Source organism: Thermobia domestica, chromosome 11 (assembly GCF_964235325.1).
Source record: "Thermobia domestica chromosome 11, izTheDome1.hap1.1, whole genome shotgun sequence".
Taxonomy (NCBI): domain Eukaryota; kingdom Metazoa; phylum Arthropoda; class Insecta; order Zygentoma; family Lepismatidae; genus Thermobia; species Thermobia domestica.
In genome coordinates this window covers 20,907,886-20,926,254 of record NC_137464.1, presented here as the reverse complement: position 1 = coordinate 20,926,254, position 18,369 = coordinate 20,907,886, and the positions used below count along the sequence as shown (strand labels likewise).

The following is an 18,369-nucleotide window of genomic DNA, read 5'->3' as shown; positions in this document are numbered from 1 at the left end:
TGGTTCAAATGCGTTGTTGGTGTTTTCACGGCTAGATATGCAGAATGTCCTAGTTCATTTCGTAAAGGAAAATCACTTCTACTGGTGCACTTTTACATTACCTTGTTGAGCAACACGTTACCTTCTGACTCACATCATCACAGCCTGTTTTCTGTACATGTACTAAGTTCATGACGTCGTACGCGTTACCTCTGTCCATTCGTTGGTTGCATTATAAAGAGTGGTTTCCCACTAGACATAAAATCTTACATTTAAACCGCACTAACCCATTAAAATTTAAAATGACAATTTTAATAATATAAGAACTTCATTTCTAGTCATCATATATTTTTCTTTATGGATTAACTTGATAATTTTTCATTTTACTAATCCTGTAAATAAACTGGTATCTGACGAGGACAAGGGGAAAAATTTTAATCTTTCGAGCATGCGAGTCAGTGTATCGTTAAATAAAACTTTACTGCTTTATTATTATTTTATTTGAATAGATTAAATTACAGTTGGTAAGATATTTTAAACTGAATGTGAATAAGTAGCCAAAAGCATGGCTTAAAATTCTAGAGGTATATTACTTAAGAATTAAAATCCGCTTTCTGCATGAATTTCATTATAATTTTGTATGCAAGGAAGAAAGTTGCATTTGGTAAATGTGAGCTGAAAAACAAATTGATTAGTTATTTCTCTTTTTATGTATGGATTCAAGTTCGTAATAGATATGTGAAAAATTAAGGGTAAAATTCTGGATATACAGCTACGACCCAAGAAAAAAAAATCTTGAAGTTACACATTGGTCGAAGTAGGAGAAAAGGATGGTAAAATAAAATGTGTAGGCATTTGCAGTCTTTGATATTCGGGAAATTCCGAATTCAGATGCTGGATCAGTCAATCTAACTGAAACTGAACCTAGCTTTTTCTCAGCTCCGTTTGTTAGGTATGGGTGATACCTTAATAAAAGTAATTAAGCTAAGAATTGAGTTATTTTTTTGTTTATTATCACGAACAGACTTCGAGACGACATTAATTTACGTTAGAATTATCAGAAATTTAAAAATAAGTACGTTATAAAAAGGTAAGACAATATGTGCTACTTCATATATTTTCACAGCACGTAGTTAGCTGTAAGAACACGTAAGCTGGAATTTTCCACGCACACATGGGTGGTGGGCCTCCCAGTAATGTAATGTGATTTAATTTTCTCTTCCGACAATAACATGAGGGTTGTGATTTGTTGGGTTGTCAGTTAAACATGCGTAAGCATTTGTTTCAATACATAATAAACAGGAAATGCTACAAAACTGAAGTCGGGATGTCTATAAGTAGTGTCTCTCACTGTCGATGACGCCCTCTGGAAGCATGCTGATACCTTGAAAGAGGCAACGCGCAACGGTAAGGCTAGCCGCATATTGATTAGAGAATATATCAGCCAAACTGAAGCAGAGGTTGGGAGCGGAGGGTGTGGCGAGAAATACCCGAGTTCATTGATTGTGTGTGTCAGTCACAACGTTGGGCAGGCCTTACGAACTTAGGTGAAGTGCGGTAGGAGGCTTTGTTCCATTGTTCACAGGTTCCTGCTTGTACTGCGCCTCGCCTCAGCTTGGCTACTCTGTTCTCTGGTCATATGCGGCTAGCCTAAGTTGAAAGCTGCAGTTGAACCAATCGGTGACGGTAGGGTTGCGGTTGGCCTCTTTTATGATATCAATGTGTTTCCGGAGTACTGGCAGCGTATTATCGACAGTGATGGACACAATAAATTTACTGAATTTTAGTTTCGTAACATTTCCTGCTTATTATATATCGAAATAAGTGCTTACACATCCTTGACTCTGACAACGTAATAGTTGGTTGTTGATACGTCGTAGAAACATCTTAGTGTTTTTCTTCTCCCTGCAGGCAGCGTCAGAGGTATGTGGAGTGCAGTTTGCCTTTAGCTGTATTGAAAAGTCTCTTCCTACGATTATTAGTGAGGTATGGTTGTGTGCCGATGCTTCTCGTGCTCTCTCTGTGTGTGCTGGTGATGGTGGTGGGTAACACTTTCACTTCAGGGTTTATAAAAGCTGTCCGCGCTTTCACCAGGAGAAATTCGTACTGTAACACCACCTTATATGTAGATATCTGTCTTTTTTGGTTTGTTTGTTTTGTTTGCATGTATGTGTACTAATTGGTGTGTATGTGTGTAAGTGAATGCCTAAACAATAACATTTTAATAAAAGCTTTTCATGTTTATGTATAAAAAAGAAAAACTCTTTTCTTCTAACATGGCTCATGTTCGCTGGATTTTAACTAAGCTCCTTGTTCTTCGTTCTTTTACTTATTGTGGTTAGACGGAAATTGATGGGGGCACGGTGGTTCAGCGAAAGAGCGCTCATCTCTGGTGCGAAGGGTCCCCGGTTCAATCTTAGCCCATGTCGGTTTCTGTTGGTCATCTGGATTTTCTCGGGGTTTTCCAGTTTTCTACCAAATTCTAATTTCACCAAATATTTATTAATCATTCACTTTCATAATCACTCCTCCTTGTCCTAAAGAGCATAATGATGGAGCGTTAAACTATAGATTTCATTTCATTTCGGTAATTAATGATTCTCTAAAGAAGAAATCAATTCCTGTTTTCACGTGGCGTGTTTGAATTCGTTCACTTCACAGAAACAGAAACGAAGCCATGGAACATTTCATTCTTTCCTGAGAGTGGATATTTTTTTTTAAGCAATGGAAACGGAACATTTTGCATTCTTGACATTTTGCAGTTCCTCATTAAGTATAGTTTCTTATCTAAGATTTTGTTGGATTGAAAATTCAGTTTTTTTTTTTAAATAAAACGACAGGTGTTTGGACAAAATATAACGTATATATATATATATATATATATATATATATATATATATATATATATATATATATATATATATATATATATATATATATATATATATATAAAAACTCATTTCCGATACAAAATAAAGGCTGTCTCTATGATATAGTCCTTTCCTTCTACCAAACCTAAGAGTTACACTTACTGTTATAAGTAGAAGCTTCATAAGCACATGAGTAACCAGAATGCGCTTACTCTGTCAGCAAATCCCTAGTAAATAATTCATTTTTGAATCGATTCGGTTTGAGTATATTGGATAATTCTTACCTATACTATAATGAATAATTCTTAACGACTTGACATATTTCTATATACAAAAGTAGTAGTCCTGACTGACTAACTGAAGAACTTCTAGGCCAAACTGCTAAAGTTAAAAACTTGAAATTTGGACAGAGCATAGCATTTGTGATGCGAGATGTCACAAAGTAAAGATTTTTGGAAATTCGACGGGTAGGATGGGAAAGAAGGGTGGCAATTATTATAATCTTAAAATGTCCGTATCTCAGAATATCTGAATGTTAGAGGCATGAAATTTGGAATATGAAATTCCCATTTAAAATAATTAGACACGTCTAGTATATATGACCTAAATGGGAAGAAAAGGAGAGACGAGAAGGAAAATGGGCTGTGAATTATGAAATTTGAACTTCTCATTTCAAGTAATTAGATACTTAATCTTTTTTAATTATTATTTATTTATTTATTTACATATTTGCCCTAGAAGGGAAGAAAAGAAAAAATAGTGTTAGAATTGATATAATTGGATGGCCATATTTCGAAATTTGGCAAAGTTAGAAACATAAAATTTGGTATTTATATGTTTCATTTAAAATAATTAAAGACGTGTTTCAGCATCTACAAGGGAAGGAAGAAGACGTGAATAAAATCGTCTGGGTTGTGAGGAAAGAGAGCTGGCAATTATTATCTTAAAATGTCCATATCTCGAAATCTGAATGTTACAAACATGAAATTTGGTGTATAGAGTTCTCATTTAAAATATTTTTATACAGGTTGTTTCAAAACAACACCGACAACGTTTGGGAGGTGATTCCTGACACCAAAATAAGACAAAAAGTGTAGACCAACCTGAGTGTACAAATGGTTGTTTTCGGAATTATGGGCTACCGAAAAGATGGAAAAGTGCACTTTAAAGGCCCATACCTCTAATACAATGGGATCTGCCGTAGTTAGTTGAAGCCTTCACATAGGAACTGATATGTCCCCTATCCAAAAATCCATGTTTCACAATCCTGCGGTACTTCCGCAACAACTTTTATAGAGGTAGTTAGTGAGTAGTTCAAATCATATGCCCGTAACCAAACTCCCTCTATAAAAATTGTTACGTAAATACCGCAGGATTCTGAAACGTGTATTCTTGGATAGCGTACATATTAGTTCCTAAGTGAAATTTTGACCCGACTACGGTACGTCCCATAGTTTTGGAGTTCATTTTTTCATGTTTTCGGCAGGCTATAATTCCGAAAAGAAGCATTTGTGCACACAGGTTGGTCTATACTTTTTGTCTTATCTTGGTGTCAGGAATCGACAACCAAACGTTGTCGGTGTTGTTTTGAAACACCCTGTATATATTTGACTTAGAAGGAAAAAAAAAATGGAAGTAAAAAGAAAAAGGGGTGTGAATCACCATTATTATGATATCCCTATCTCAGAATTTCTAAGGTTAGACATATGAAATTTGGACTTCTGATTTCAAATAATTGGACAGGTGTTTCACCGTGTTTTGATATTTGCCCTAGAAGGGAAGAAAAGAAGAGTGGTGTTACAATTATTATACGTTAGTCGTTCAATATATGTTTCCCTAAACTGTAAAATATTTATTTTTTAATATACATTTGTCAAACTATACATACATGTGTAGGTGGATCCTTCCTCACCTCTGCACATAATCCCAATCCCCTTTGAGATTCAGGCATTTGTCTCACTGTTGCTCCAATTTGTCCATATCCTTTGCACAAAATCAGGGCTCTGGCTGTTCAGCACTCTCCTCACATCCTTTCTTCAGGATTGAAATAAAGGAATCCAGAAGCCACTTGCTACTGTGCAAGTTGCGTAGAAGCTAGGGAATGCTGTAGTTTTAAAACAGAATAGTCATAGTTTTCCGTGAACATTTTAACTGGTTGATTCCAGTAACGAACTGGGCTGAAATAATCGCTTTAGCTGTATGTTGCAAAACATAATAATAAAATAAGTAAAATAAATAAAGAAATAAAAAAAATAGCTTTTCGAGAATTACTATGTGGAGCATGGCGGACGGTTGTACTAAATGTACAGTCATAAGTCTCACTGCGTGTTCCTAATAAATATATGGGAAATGGAATATGAGTATTGATTGGGGTAAGTTACCAACAATTATCACCAAAGGGGCAGTTCAGAGCTAGGATGATAACGTAACTATGTATTTCCATGTGTTCCTAAGTTACATAGGAAAGTCTCGGAGAAGGATATTGAGAATTGTTATGTACAAAATAGTCGAATATATTGTTGTAGTGAATTGTGCGTTCTGAGGCAGGTACGTGATGAATTTTAGTGCTGAGGAATATCAGTGACATTTGACGAGAATCGAAGAACTCGAAGACAAGAAGCCATTCAATCTCGAAAGCTGTATATGTATTAAGTTTTCTCAGTTTATAATTCTGTAACTATTTTATGTGTAAGAAAATTCGGAACACTAGGATAATCTTGATAAGATAAATATATATATTATTTGTAAATTTTTGTGAGTAAGTATCATGTTCTTTTAACTTCTGTTCTACTGCCAATTGGTAATTTTGAAAACGCTAACACCTTATATGAAAGAAGTATTATATATCTTCTTTGTTCTGCTTGCATTGCACACAAATTTTAACAAAATGCTTGGATTGTATGTGGATCTAAATTGGATATATGTGAATATCTCAGTGTTTTTTTTTTTTTATTTTATTGCTTGTAAACAGTTTTGTATTTTTTTCCTAAGTTAATACGAATGACTAATCTTTATAAACTTAAAAATAACTTTAAAGTGTGTTTCTTTTCGCAAAATATTTCCCCAGTCTATGTAATTGTAAACAAAGAAGTGATTTACTATAATAATTGATGTTACAGTATTAGCACAAAATGACTTCGATGTTTCCGTAATATTGCTATTATTCGTTTAAAGTCAACAGGAAGTGCTGCGTAAGTATAATTAGGTACACGTTAATAAATATGATAGAAATGTTAACTACCTAAATACCTTAATGCAGCCTTTCTCAAATCTTTTTTTAAGTTAAACCACTTTTTATCAGTCAAAATGTTCTACGGACTATCGTACTTTTGTGTCCTTCAAAAACAGATTTGTACCATTATTTAAATATGTTTAACATATACCAGTATTCTTACGTTTTAAAACAAAGATTAATTAAAATTCTCTTAACCCTTTTGACCCTGATTTTTTTTTGTTTATTTTTATTTTGCACTACTATTCTTTGTGACTTGACAACAATAATCGCCACTTTTTTTGCAGGTGTCATATTTACAGAATTATAAGACACACACTTGTACGTTTTTTTTTCAAAAAAAACGTATGTGTAAAATACAAAATGGCATTTTTCTGAAATACATTTTAATCTACGTAATTTAAGAGACGAAACGCATTACTAAAGCAGAAGGATGGCTTACTGCAAGTTTTTTTTTTTTTTCCGCTGAAAATAAAACAGCGTACGTGGCTGATTTCATCAGTCGTGATAACGCGTGAAAGTACTATGCATAGCTTTCTGACAATAGATGAAAGCTGTAAAAAAAATAGTGAAAAATGATTTAAGTAAGTTTAAAGAACACAAAAACATTTATTTAAAAAAAAAAAGTCATTTTGAATCCTCCAGAGTAATTATGTTAACCTTGAAATGTAGTGTACAGATATGTTACCGCCAGGGTCGAAAGGGTTAATCATAGTTTCATATTAATAGAAAAAAAATGAAAGTTTTTTTTTTCTGTAATTGAAGACCATCAAGAGTATTTTATAAGCTGTTAAGATTTGTATATCTTTATCTTGTTAAATTCTCATCTATACCCATTTGAGATATTTAACTATATTGTGTAATATGCTGTGCACTTGAATTTGTTGTTTTTTTTTTCCTTATTAATGTTCATTTTAAGAGTGCCACAGTTTGAGGACGATACTTTAATGAAACTAACTCATCATTAGGTCTCCGATATTTTTAAGAAATTTAATTGTGAGAAAAAAAAGGGCCACAGAAGACGTAAGAATCAAAGGCAATATCAGAAAGGTGAAATAAGAAGTAACTACTATTTAAGAAGATAAATCGCATATAATAATTCGTGGGTAATTTTATGTGGCTGGACTATTTTCAGTATGGGGGCCATATGGGACGTGGATCTTCAGCTTATGTGGGATCCGAACCACATGAATTCCCGCTGAAAATCGAACTATTGTCTCCTGCACGGAAGGCGAATACGCTAACTATAGAGCCACGAGAGAGTTGTAATATTGAGCTGAAAATGAAAAGTTCCGCAGCAAATGGGAGAAAGGGCATCTTATTCTTTTCCTGCTGTTAGATGGTTATTCAATTGTATTGTTATTTTCTCCCTTTCTGTCCTTCCCTCCTTCGCAATGTGTGAAGAACAATGGTCATGAGACACTTTAATGAATTAATTTGAAGTTAAAAGAAGAAATATTGTGAAATCACAAACATTATAGAGTACATACAGTTGTTTCTACGCTAGGAATATCCTAATAATTTGAATAAAGATAACTATCTTCTTTCCATATCTTCATCTAATTTTTCGGTATATCTTGTTGAAACTGGCGTATTTTCGATTTTATTTTTATTTTATTTTATTTTTTATTAAGTTAAGTGTAACAGTCTAATTTTAAATTCCCTATTTTTAGCAGGTTTATTGTGATTTCTGGGTGCACAGATGATTCTTCTTTTATTCTTGGTTTTGTCGAAATTTCTGATATGGAAGATGCTATTTAATACTTCCTTAAACTACACGTTAAGCAACAAGAACATGTGAAATGTTTAAGAAATTTCATAGTTGGGAAGAATATAGTACTTGTACTCTTGTAATTCAGAATTAAAACCCACAATGATAATATCAGAATGTTAGAACAAAGATGTGCACCAATGCAAAATTTCCGTTCATCAAATGTCATATATACTTAGAAAAGCTGATATATATTTGATTTGAAAGCACATCGAGACCATCCACAAGTAAACAGAAATAATAATCACATGATTCCACAAAAGTAACTATTTATGTAGACAAAAGACTATAAATGATAATATAATATACTGTTGTGATGTACGTGTTTTAGTGGACCTTCTTCTAATTCCGTTTACACTTTCAGTATTATATATTAAAGATAAATATGGTATAACACAAACTAAAGAAGAAAATATAGCTCAATATTTAAACCGATTTTTATATTTCTGTAGGAGTTTGAACTACTGGATAGTACACGAAAAACCGACCCCTTCGAACACACAAGCAAGTTATTATTTACGTATAGAATGTACCATACATACATATACACACACAACATTTTTTATATGCGATGCTGAAATTCATCTTATTGTGTGTCTGTTCATTTTTGTGCATGTTTTAACATACACTATACCTAGGCAGGCGGGTCAGTTTTTCATATGCCACCCGGTACATGATTTGAACCGCCTAGGAGTCTCCCGCAAAGAGCCAGTCTATTTGCTTCAACCGTTCTGTAATTAATTCAGTTTAAGATTACCTGACAATCATGCAGTCACATCTTAGACTATGGCAGTACCTTCGAAATGAGTTTTAATTCTTGCGCTAGATGGAACTCTAGTACAGTAAGCTCTAGATTATCTGCGTTGTTTTTCGACGATAAATCTCCATATTAAAAGAAAATCTATAACGGCAAAATAAGTTACACAATTGTGACAAAAGGTTATTAAGGAAATTTCAGTCTCAAAGAAATGTTTTAACATGAAAAATCAAAAACAATTAGCTTTTTATGTGTGTGTGGGAAAGAAACCCAACACACGTGTAAATACTGAAAACTGCTCTTCATTAAGTCATATTTGTATGTGTAGGCTCCTACTGTAAACAAAAATTGTTCAAAAGCGTTTTCGTGTTGATTTGTGCACTTCCTCGACCATTTTGAGGATTACGACGCCACTCAATTCTGTTGATTGTCGGTAGTTTACTGTAGTTTAATAGCTACATCAACAAACACTACCTGATTAGGATAAAAATATTTTTTTTTTTTTTTTTTTTTTTTTTTTTTTTTTTTTTAGTCGTCTTGGCAATAATTCAGTTCTGATCTAACCTGCGATCCCCGATGAAGAATTTCACTGTAAAATAATAAGAATGAAACTGTGCTTAACAAACACAAACACACACACACACACACATATATATATATATATATAATATTGAATTTTGTTCATCAGCAAATAAGAATACATTCTGGAGAATATTCTAAATACGTAATACAGCTTTCTGCTTTACGTATATTGACTGAATAACCAGAGGACGTGAACTGTTCCTTCTGCGTATGCTTTGTAAAGCACATCTTTGTAATCCTAATATCTGTTGTAATATGGTCTCGAGTTAGCTTAACCTATATATTTGTGAATCGATTAATGTTCTAAGGGAATTGTGGGTTGTCAGTGCTTTCTCTTTACTCTAGCATATCTATAAGAAGCGAGGGATAATGATAAAGAGAAAGAAAAAAATGGGGTAACATGGAGGAACTCGTGCATGCTATTTGTTCGCTGCAAAATGCACCTGAAATCACTATTAAATCAGAACAAAGCTACTTACCATATATATATATTGTGTTGTGCTAGATAATTATGCTTTTGTTTCAACGTACATTGCATGAGTGCTAAAACCTTGCCTTTGTTATATTTGATATCCTTAAAATCACGAAAATATCACGCACATATCCGATTTCACACTAACAGATTTTTTTCTTAATGTTTCACAAGTTTGTTCTCCCTATAAATAATGAAGTAAAAATTCTCAAACTTCAAAATACAATTATAATTTAACTATTTTTCGAACCTGTCTTGTGTTATCCCGTCTTACCACTTCAGCGTATACTCCTTTCGTGAAGCGCACTTTAGAACTGTGTAGAAACTATCATACCGGAACTGACATTGTTCTCGTAGTCCAATGGAAGAAGTCTAATGGTGATATCTGAGAGGAGGAAGAGAATTGACAGGAGATTCATCCATCACATCCGTAACATCTTGTTCCTCACTATTTGGCTTCAAATTTTCTGACTCATGAACACGTAAATATTTGTTTTTACTGCGAAAAGACCAACCATGGGGCTATTGGTCTGTTCTGTGTGATCTCACACCAGACTTTCATCTTGGATTATCTCGAATGTTGTTGATTCTCCAGAAGTCCATATTCAAACCTGAAAATAGATTCATCAAAAACCAATAATTTTCAGGTAAATCGTAAAAGTTAGAGAGGTCGTGTAAAATGGAAGTGGGATTTTTAATTCATGGCGAGGCAACTTCTGAGTACCACATTCGAACGTTATCGAATGTGTTTTGAGATACTGTACATCGGGCCTTTCAGTTCGCAACGACTTCAGGGTAGTAAGATTACAATCATGATGTTTTATGAAACATTAGAAAAAAAATAAATCTTTGCGTTGTGTGATGTATAATGACATTTTATAATGAAAACTAGGTTTTATGTACACCTAGCATTTAATATTATTATTGTTGCCTTTAAATACAATATTTTCCGAGTCCTCATACCAGCCATTGTGGATTTTGTTAAAAACTTATAGAAAATTTAGGTTAGTACGTAAATGGAGATTCAGAACGCACATTTCTCTCTGTTTCCCGAATTACTTGTAGGTTTCTTCGTCAGAATTAAGATAGAAACTTCAGAATTAAAAAATAAATAAATAAATAAATAAAATCTAATTCTACGGCCTATGGAACCGGAGGTTCAATCCACAATCACAAAAGCTCTCCATTGACTTCTATCCTTAGCCAGCTGAATCCAGTTTCTACTTGGTATTCCTATTTCTGCGAGATCCATCTTAATAGTGTCCTCCCATCTGCGCCTAGGCCCTCCTAATGGTTATTTTCCGATTGGACTTCCAGTTAAAACTTTGAAAGCGTTCCTGCTTTCTTCCACTCTGGCAAACATGACGTGCCCATCTAAGCCTCCTAGATTTTATGACACGAACATTATTTGGTAAACGGTATAAATTATGTAGGTCCTCGTTATGAAGTTTTATATATATATATATATATATATATATATATATATATATATATATAAAGATGAATTAAGACCAGTTCCCTTCTCGAATATATTATTTTTATGACTAACTCAAACTGCTTGGACAAATGGGTAAAACAATTATGGGCGAAGTCCGTCACTCTTTACAAAGCCTATAGTCATTATTTATTTAAATCCAAAAAGTAAGGCAATGGATAAAAGTGGATACCCATATAGAACTGAGAGATAAGGGAGGGGAATGCATACAGATTTCCTAAAATTGTAGACATAGACAAATCAAAACTACTCAGTTTTATTTCTTTAATTAATTATTAATCTTTGATTGACCTTTTGCATGGAATATCACCTTAACTGGCTTAACATAATATTGTTTAATATTTAATGTAAACCTTTTACGAAAATTTCATGTTTACACTTCTTCAAGCTTGCTAGCACAATGAAACTTTATTGGTAGTGTTACACTTACAAGATCTGTGCAGCAACTTAATGAAAGTAGAATTTACTCAAGAATACATGGAGCTTACCTCGATTCAGTTTCTTACTCTTTTTTAAGATTGTGAAAGCCAATAAAATAGCAGTAATGAGTTGAAAATTTGTGATTGAAGGGACTAAATAGGAAATTCCTTAAATTTTACAGGACTGAGTTGTGACGTATTGGAATCCACAGGTAAAGTTTGGGGCATTGGTTTGTACAAAATCAATTAAACTGAAACTAATGCTTTTCAGTCAACCCTCATTTAATTATTTTGTGTGGTTAATGTGTTTGCTTTCCTTGTTATACTAAATGTTTTTGTGATATTTTTTTCCGTGAAACTTGAGCTTCTGACTGGTTGCAGCCTGTTTGTAAATTTTCAAGTTATACGTGTTCTTAATCTTGTTAACATATGAGCTTTGAGACAAGAATTAATTGTTAGTGTATTACATAAGTTATTTGACCTTTGTTTCAGATGCAGGCAAAGTTGAGGGAACTCCAAGAAAAGTTGCAAGCAGAAGAGCAAGAAAAACGAAACTTAATCCTAAAGTGCGAAAAAGCTAATCATGATAGTAGTAATCTGCAAGAGCAGTTAAATAGGGCACAAGAAGAGTTCCAATTACTGGAGCAGTTAAGGAAGGTGAGTATGTTGTAGCTTGTTTTCTGTAAGAATGAGTTTTAATGTGATGAATTTATTCATATGAGTTAGCGAGAATTACTGTATCTTGCAAATGCAATATCCTTACAAAGTTCGTTTCTGAATTCTCTATGTCTGTGTGTGTGTGTGTGTGTATCTGTTATTTGCGAATTTTTCAATTTTGAGCCCTCCATTCAATAGGGCATTATCTAGGGTTGCGGTAGCTCAGTGGTAGAGCGTTCACCTCTGGTGCATGGGGTCCTTGACTCGATTCCAGCTCGCGCGAAGTGAGCTTTTTGGTGGAAAAATATCGTGTGCGTGGGTTTTCTCGAGGTTCTCCCGCTTCCTCTCACTTTCATAATTCATTCCATCATTTCATTCATTTCTCATTATTACTGTCTCCTTTAGCCTCTCTGGCTAATCGTGGGACGTAAAACTCAAAGATTTCATTTTTTTTTTTTTTCGATAGAGGATCGAAAACTATCTGAAAAAGTGATGGAATTTTCCGCGTCACTCTTACAATTTCCGAGATATTGGCCAAAAAAGTTCGGATTTCGAGAGATTTAAGGAGCTATATCTCGGGAACCGTAAATCATAGTGAGATGATATTGTGCGATTTTTTTAATTTTGAGCATGTGTCTTCGTGAAACAACATACCGTCGAACGTTTTAACAGAACTCTCAAACAAAACATGTGGAAAATATTTTGGTACTGAAGGAAATTATAAATTGATGGCTATATTACAAGAATTGTTTAATGAGTATAATAATAAAGTACGTAGAACAATTGGTATAAAGCCTGTACAAGTTAATAAGAAAAATTAAAGTTCGTTCTTGCATTTCTCTTGGAATATTCTCAATTGGTTTAATTCCTTTATCCATTCCAACAATTGGAGTATTCCCTCGAGGCTATATGGTTAGGATGAGTCAGGTCCGATTCCCGGCAGGAGCTTATATGCTTCGGATCCCACGTTAAGCTCTAGGTCCACGTCTCGTTATTACCTTGGTGTTGAACGGGTCGCCAGACTCCAAATCAACCAGCTGAACGATAAGAATTGAATACAACAATAAATAAGAATAGAACTAAATGAAAAACCTTCACAGATAATACACTTCTCCTCAATTAATAATTCTTAAGAGAAGACTCCAGATGTCTATATGTCATAATTCTTGTAGATGTTATTCTGTGAGAGATAGAGAGTTCAGAACTTTAAGATATGATTACTGTAAAAGCCTTAAATGTTAAAATTTCACCCCAAATTAGATCTAGCCTAAGCCTATCTTAGTTTTGGAGAGGGAACCTATAATCTGCGACTGCGTCACAAATTACTCTTAACTATTATTCACAACTGAGTATCTCCACATTCATAAGAGTACGTTCCTAAGTTCTGAGTTAAGCATCTGTATGAAACCAAACATAAATACACTATTTACTCAAGAGATATAGCTATTACTCTCTACTTGCACGCTCCATATATGAGTATCTGATTCTAATCGTGCTCCAGCTAATTCTCATATAATCATATTAATAAAATGAGAGAAAGAGATTCCACTACGTAAGAGAACATATGAGATTCCAAGAGTCCTAATCCATCTTGATGTGATTGCAGTCCACCATGATTTGTTTCCACAGTATCTATCCTGACAACCAATATTCTAAATAACAGCGTGTGCCAGCATTTCGTAACATTGTGTGTCCGTAGCCTTGTAGCCTCATTCACAACAATTATACTTCCAAAAACTTTATTTAACGAACTACTCGTTATGTTATATGTAATACATTGTGGAAAGTATTAACGGACGTAAAACATCTTGCTCCTGAAACTTGTATTGACGGTAATTTAATATTAAATTAAAGGTACGGTAAGTTAAGAGACCACTGTTTTCTGAGATAAGTTTAGCATTCATGTTTAATAATATTTGCACGTTAGCGTGGAAATGAACTAGTCGACTCCCAATCGATTTCTTACAAATAAAATGTAATTCTTAGTCAATTAATATTATTTAGTCCAGCTGCTTGAAGCTATTTTGTTCTTGTACAGGAATTAGAAGCTGTGAAGACGGAACGCCATCAGGAAGCCGAAAAGAATCAAGAACTGTCAAAGGAGGTAGTGAGGTTAAAAAGTTTAGTGCAAATTGGCCAGGATTCGTTGAAGGCTGAGCAAGTGGAAGTAGAGAAGTTGCAGCAGGAGATGGCGAAACTGAAGGTTTGTTTATGAGTATCATAATCAGTAGAGATTAATTATATTTCATATAGATAACCCAATAGTGTCATGGCCAAGAAGACATAAACGCTTACATTTATCATGAACGTTGGCTAAGTGATCACATTCTTACCGTTGGTACGGGAGATACGGCTTCCATTCCGTGGAAGTACATTGAAGTCCAAAATTATTGTCGCATGTCTATAAATATGTTGGTGTAGGAATATAATTTGATAACGAGTTCGCCCGGTATTTCTTATAATGTTAGTATGTGTATAATCGGCAAAGACATGTATGTGGCAAATATCATGTCAAAAGACCAGTAAATAAGAGCAGTAAAACGAAACTAAAACTTTCTTGTCCATTTACCAACATTTTGTTTTACTCACTCTAATTTTCGTATTTATAATTCTTTTCCTAAGAAATTTACCACAAATATACATTTTCCGATTATACACATAAACGTAGTATCAGTATTAAAAGTACCCTGCAAAATCATTACCAAATTATATTCTTAAAGACAGTTATAGATAAGCGATAATAATTTTGGACATGAGTGTACATTGTATGAGTGTTTAAGAATCTTTACTACATTCTTTGACCCCTCTTTTTTGAATTTTAGGAAATACGAGGGACAGTCAGAAATATCCCGGAATTCTGATGTAGGTCTTTATTACCACAATATAAGGACGCATTTACTTAATTACTTTTAAAGTTGACACCTTCGGAACACACACACACACACATTTGTTCTATCGCTCCTGCGATTGGTGGAAACACCGACGAAAGCCCTCTTTTAGTACCTTCCAAAGTTCAGCTGTCATGTTAGTTTTGATCTCTTCTATGTTGGCGAAATGGAAAAGGCCTGTTTTTAGCTTTGGAAAGAGCCAAATATCCGATGATGTTAAACTGTTTTTAAGGCTATTAAAAAGCCTAAAATAGATTTTCCCCAATTTGCACATGAACTTGATGTTTACACGTTGCTCAATCTGTGAAATTGCGCCAACTTATTACCACACTCACCTCCGTTCAGCTACATTACTCGTATAGACGTGTTCACACTTGTTAAATTCAAAATTAGGCAACCTAGGGACTGTATTGCCCACACAAATGCCAGATCTACGTCATCATTCCGGGAACTTTTTAACTGACCTTCGTAATTGTAAAACAATGAACTACATCAAGAATCGAGAAAGTGAGCGAGGTAGTATCTACAAAATGCTGTTAAATACATTCATAGTTATGTTCAGGATCTTTCGCATGGTGTAGAAACTAGCAGAGCCTCCCACAAGTTACTGCGGGTAGTAATTTTCGTTCCTTCCTCTGCGTCTGTCGTATTGAATTCGTCTGAACTCGAAAGACTCACATGGAATTCGAACACATCGTAGTGAACCACTCTTATCCCTCTAGGTCAAGTATCAAAAAGCGCTGAAATTCGTGTTAATTATTTTAAGTGAAAAGCCCAAATACCAAATTCCATGTCTGCAGCCTTAAGGGATTACGAGATAAGGGCATCTTGCTACAATAATTGCTATCCTCATTTTTTTTTTTTTTTTTTTTTTTTTTCCCTTCTACGTCGAGTATCGAAAAATTATTCCGTACTGAGACTTTACACCACAAATCCTCTGTACTGTCCAAATGTCAAGCTTCTAGCTTGAGTAGTTTGACCTAAGCGTTTCTCCTTTATAAGTACTTTTAATAGAACGTTTTCGGCTATCAAGGATTTTTTTTTTTCTCCTCCACAAAAATTGATTGTCGGAAAAATTAAATCACTTCACCACATTGGCTAGCCTTTCAGGAACACCTCAGGTTGTTATTCTTATATTAGAAATGAAATGAAATTGGCTCCATGTTTAATGTATTTTGTATTTTATTGTTTCCCTGTGCATATGTAGTACTCTCCTTACCTAAGTTTATCTATATATGTGCTATTCATTGTATTTTGTATATTCTCCATATGTACATATTTCGTATTTTCATTATACAAGGTCCATTCAATAAATAATCAGAAAAGTTGTATAAGAACTTCCACAAAATTTGTTCTGCTTTGTTATTTTTCGATGATGTCCTAGAACTATTATGGGGCTTGGCACGCCTGCCTCGCGAACGGGATGCTGGAAATCAGTGAAACAATGTGGCGGCACCCTTGCAGGTTTGTACCAACGTAGAGCATTAGAGTGTCATTAGAATCCACCTCGCACACATTTTCTTGGACATCAGTACCTCATGAACAATATAGTGGGCTGATTCGACTCTTAAGTTCATCTTTACTGCAATATCACTCACCATAATAAACCTGTTTTCCCGTATCAACTCATCAACTCTTGCAATATTTTCTCCGTGACTTCACAGACAGAGCGTTCTGGGTAGCGAATCTTCAACACTTGTTACACCTCGTTCGTAACCTGCCCACTCGTACAGTTGTGTTCAACTCAAACAACTTTCACCATATTTCACCGCCATTTTGATTGGATTCAACCATTTGGCTAACAGAAATCTAATAACACTCCGCTACTTCACGTTGGTGCTGAGGTGCCGGCATCTTGTTTCACTGTTTGCGAATCAGGCGTGCTATGCCCATCTGATAGTAGTCGTAGGACACCACCAAAAAATAATGAACAAGCACAAATTTTGTCGAGTTTTATATTTTTTATAAAACTTTTCGGTTATTTATTGAATAGACTGTGTATTATGTGATGATTTGTAGATTTAGGATTTGTGTTGTGTGTGTGTGTGTTTACTGGCCTTTCTTTTCCTTCTATAATCCAAAAGCGGTAAATATTTATCAAAGGATAAAGATATAGTGAAAAGTCTATATCCTTTATATAATAAGGATGCTTTTAGCGTGAATAATCATGCTTGAGTCATGTTGATTCACTAATTAGTACTTGATAGCTGAACTAAATGGAGATATTATACTGTATATATATTTGTTAGAATATCTTAAATGAATAGAAAATGTGTCTAAATTAAAGCTCTTTTCATTTAATAGAAAACGATAATATAGGGTTATTCAAAAAGCGCGCCGGTTTTGTTATCAAATTATGAACTTGATACGGCCTCGCATCTCTTAAACTCACAGTTCTAGCTAATTTCAAGTTTTTTTTTTTCCTTTCTTTATCAACTGTCTAAAAGTTAAAATTTTTAATCCCAAGAAAACACCCATGTAAACAGCATGGAATTTTTTCATGCTCTATTTAGACTCTTTAAAGACTAAAAATATTCACTTTTGGCATTTTTCCTGTGGGTTAGTCCCGAAAGTGCCTAAATATTTTGGGGTGTAGAAGATGTCCCATATAAATAACATGGGAAAGATCTTTCAGTTCCCCATAAAACCACTCTAAAGCTGGACCTTTTTTGTGATTTACTTAGGTAACGCTAACGAAACGGTACAAGCATACCGAATTTCTAGTTTTTATTCCAATTCCAAGTACGTAAAGTATGAGATTATAGTTTTTTTTTCCTTTAAAAAAATAGCCCATTTAAATAACATGGGGAAATTTCTTCATCCCCTCCTTAGACTTCCTAAAAATTAAACAATATTAACTTCTGGCAGTTTTCCTGTGGTTAGTCTCAAAGAGTTACAATCATGTCAAATTTAATCATTGTAGCCGTACAGGAAGGGCCCAGTAATTTCGGTGTGTAGATGATGTCCCATATAAATGACATGGGGAAGTTTTTTTTAGTTCCCCATAAAACCACTCTGAAGTTGGAAATTTTTATTTTTAGTTATTTTGTTACATAATTCTATGGAAAATGTACAAGCATACCGAACTTAAAAAGTTTTATTCCAATTCCAAATATGTAAAATACGTAATTATAGGTCAAAAAAAAAAAAAAAAAAAAAAAAAAAAGCCCATATAAATAACATGAGAAATTTCTTCATCCCCCCTTTAGATCCCCTGAAAATTATAAATAATCACTTTTGGTAATTT

At 34.1% G+C, this 18,369-nt stretch overlaps 1 protein-coding gene across 6 annotated transcripts in view; it reads left to right on the top strand.

Moving 5' to 3' along the window:
• The window catches only part of LOC145663966 (uncharacterized), a 193,913-nt gene that overhangs the window by 151,624 nt on the left and 23,920 nt on the right, over nt 1-18,369 (top strand). For 5 of the 6 annotated variants that reach the window (XM_081730201.1, XM_081730199.1, XM_081730202.1 and 2 more), the window contains 3 exons: nt 1,891-1,965; nt 12,070-12,234; nt 14,273-14,437. In XM_081730201.1, the coding sequence (XP_081586327.1) occupies nt 1,891-1,965; nt 12,070-12,234; nt 14,273-14,437 (405 nt within the window). The remainder of the gene's footprint in view (nt 1-1,890; nt 1,966-12,069; nt 12,235-14,272; nt 14,438-18,369) is intronic. The other variant, XM_081730203.1, reaches the window with a different exon arrangement.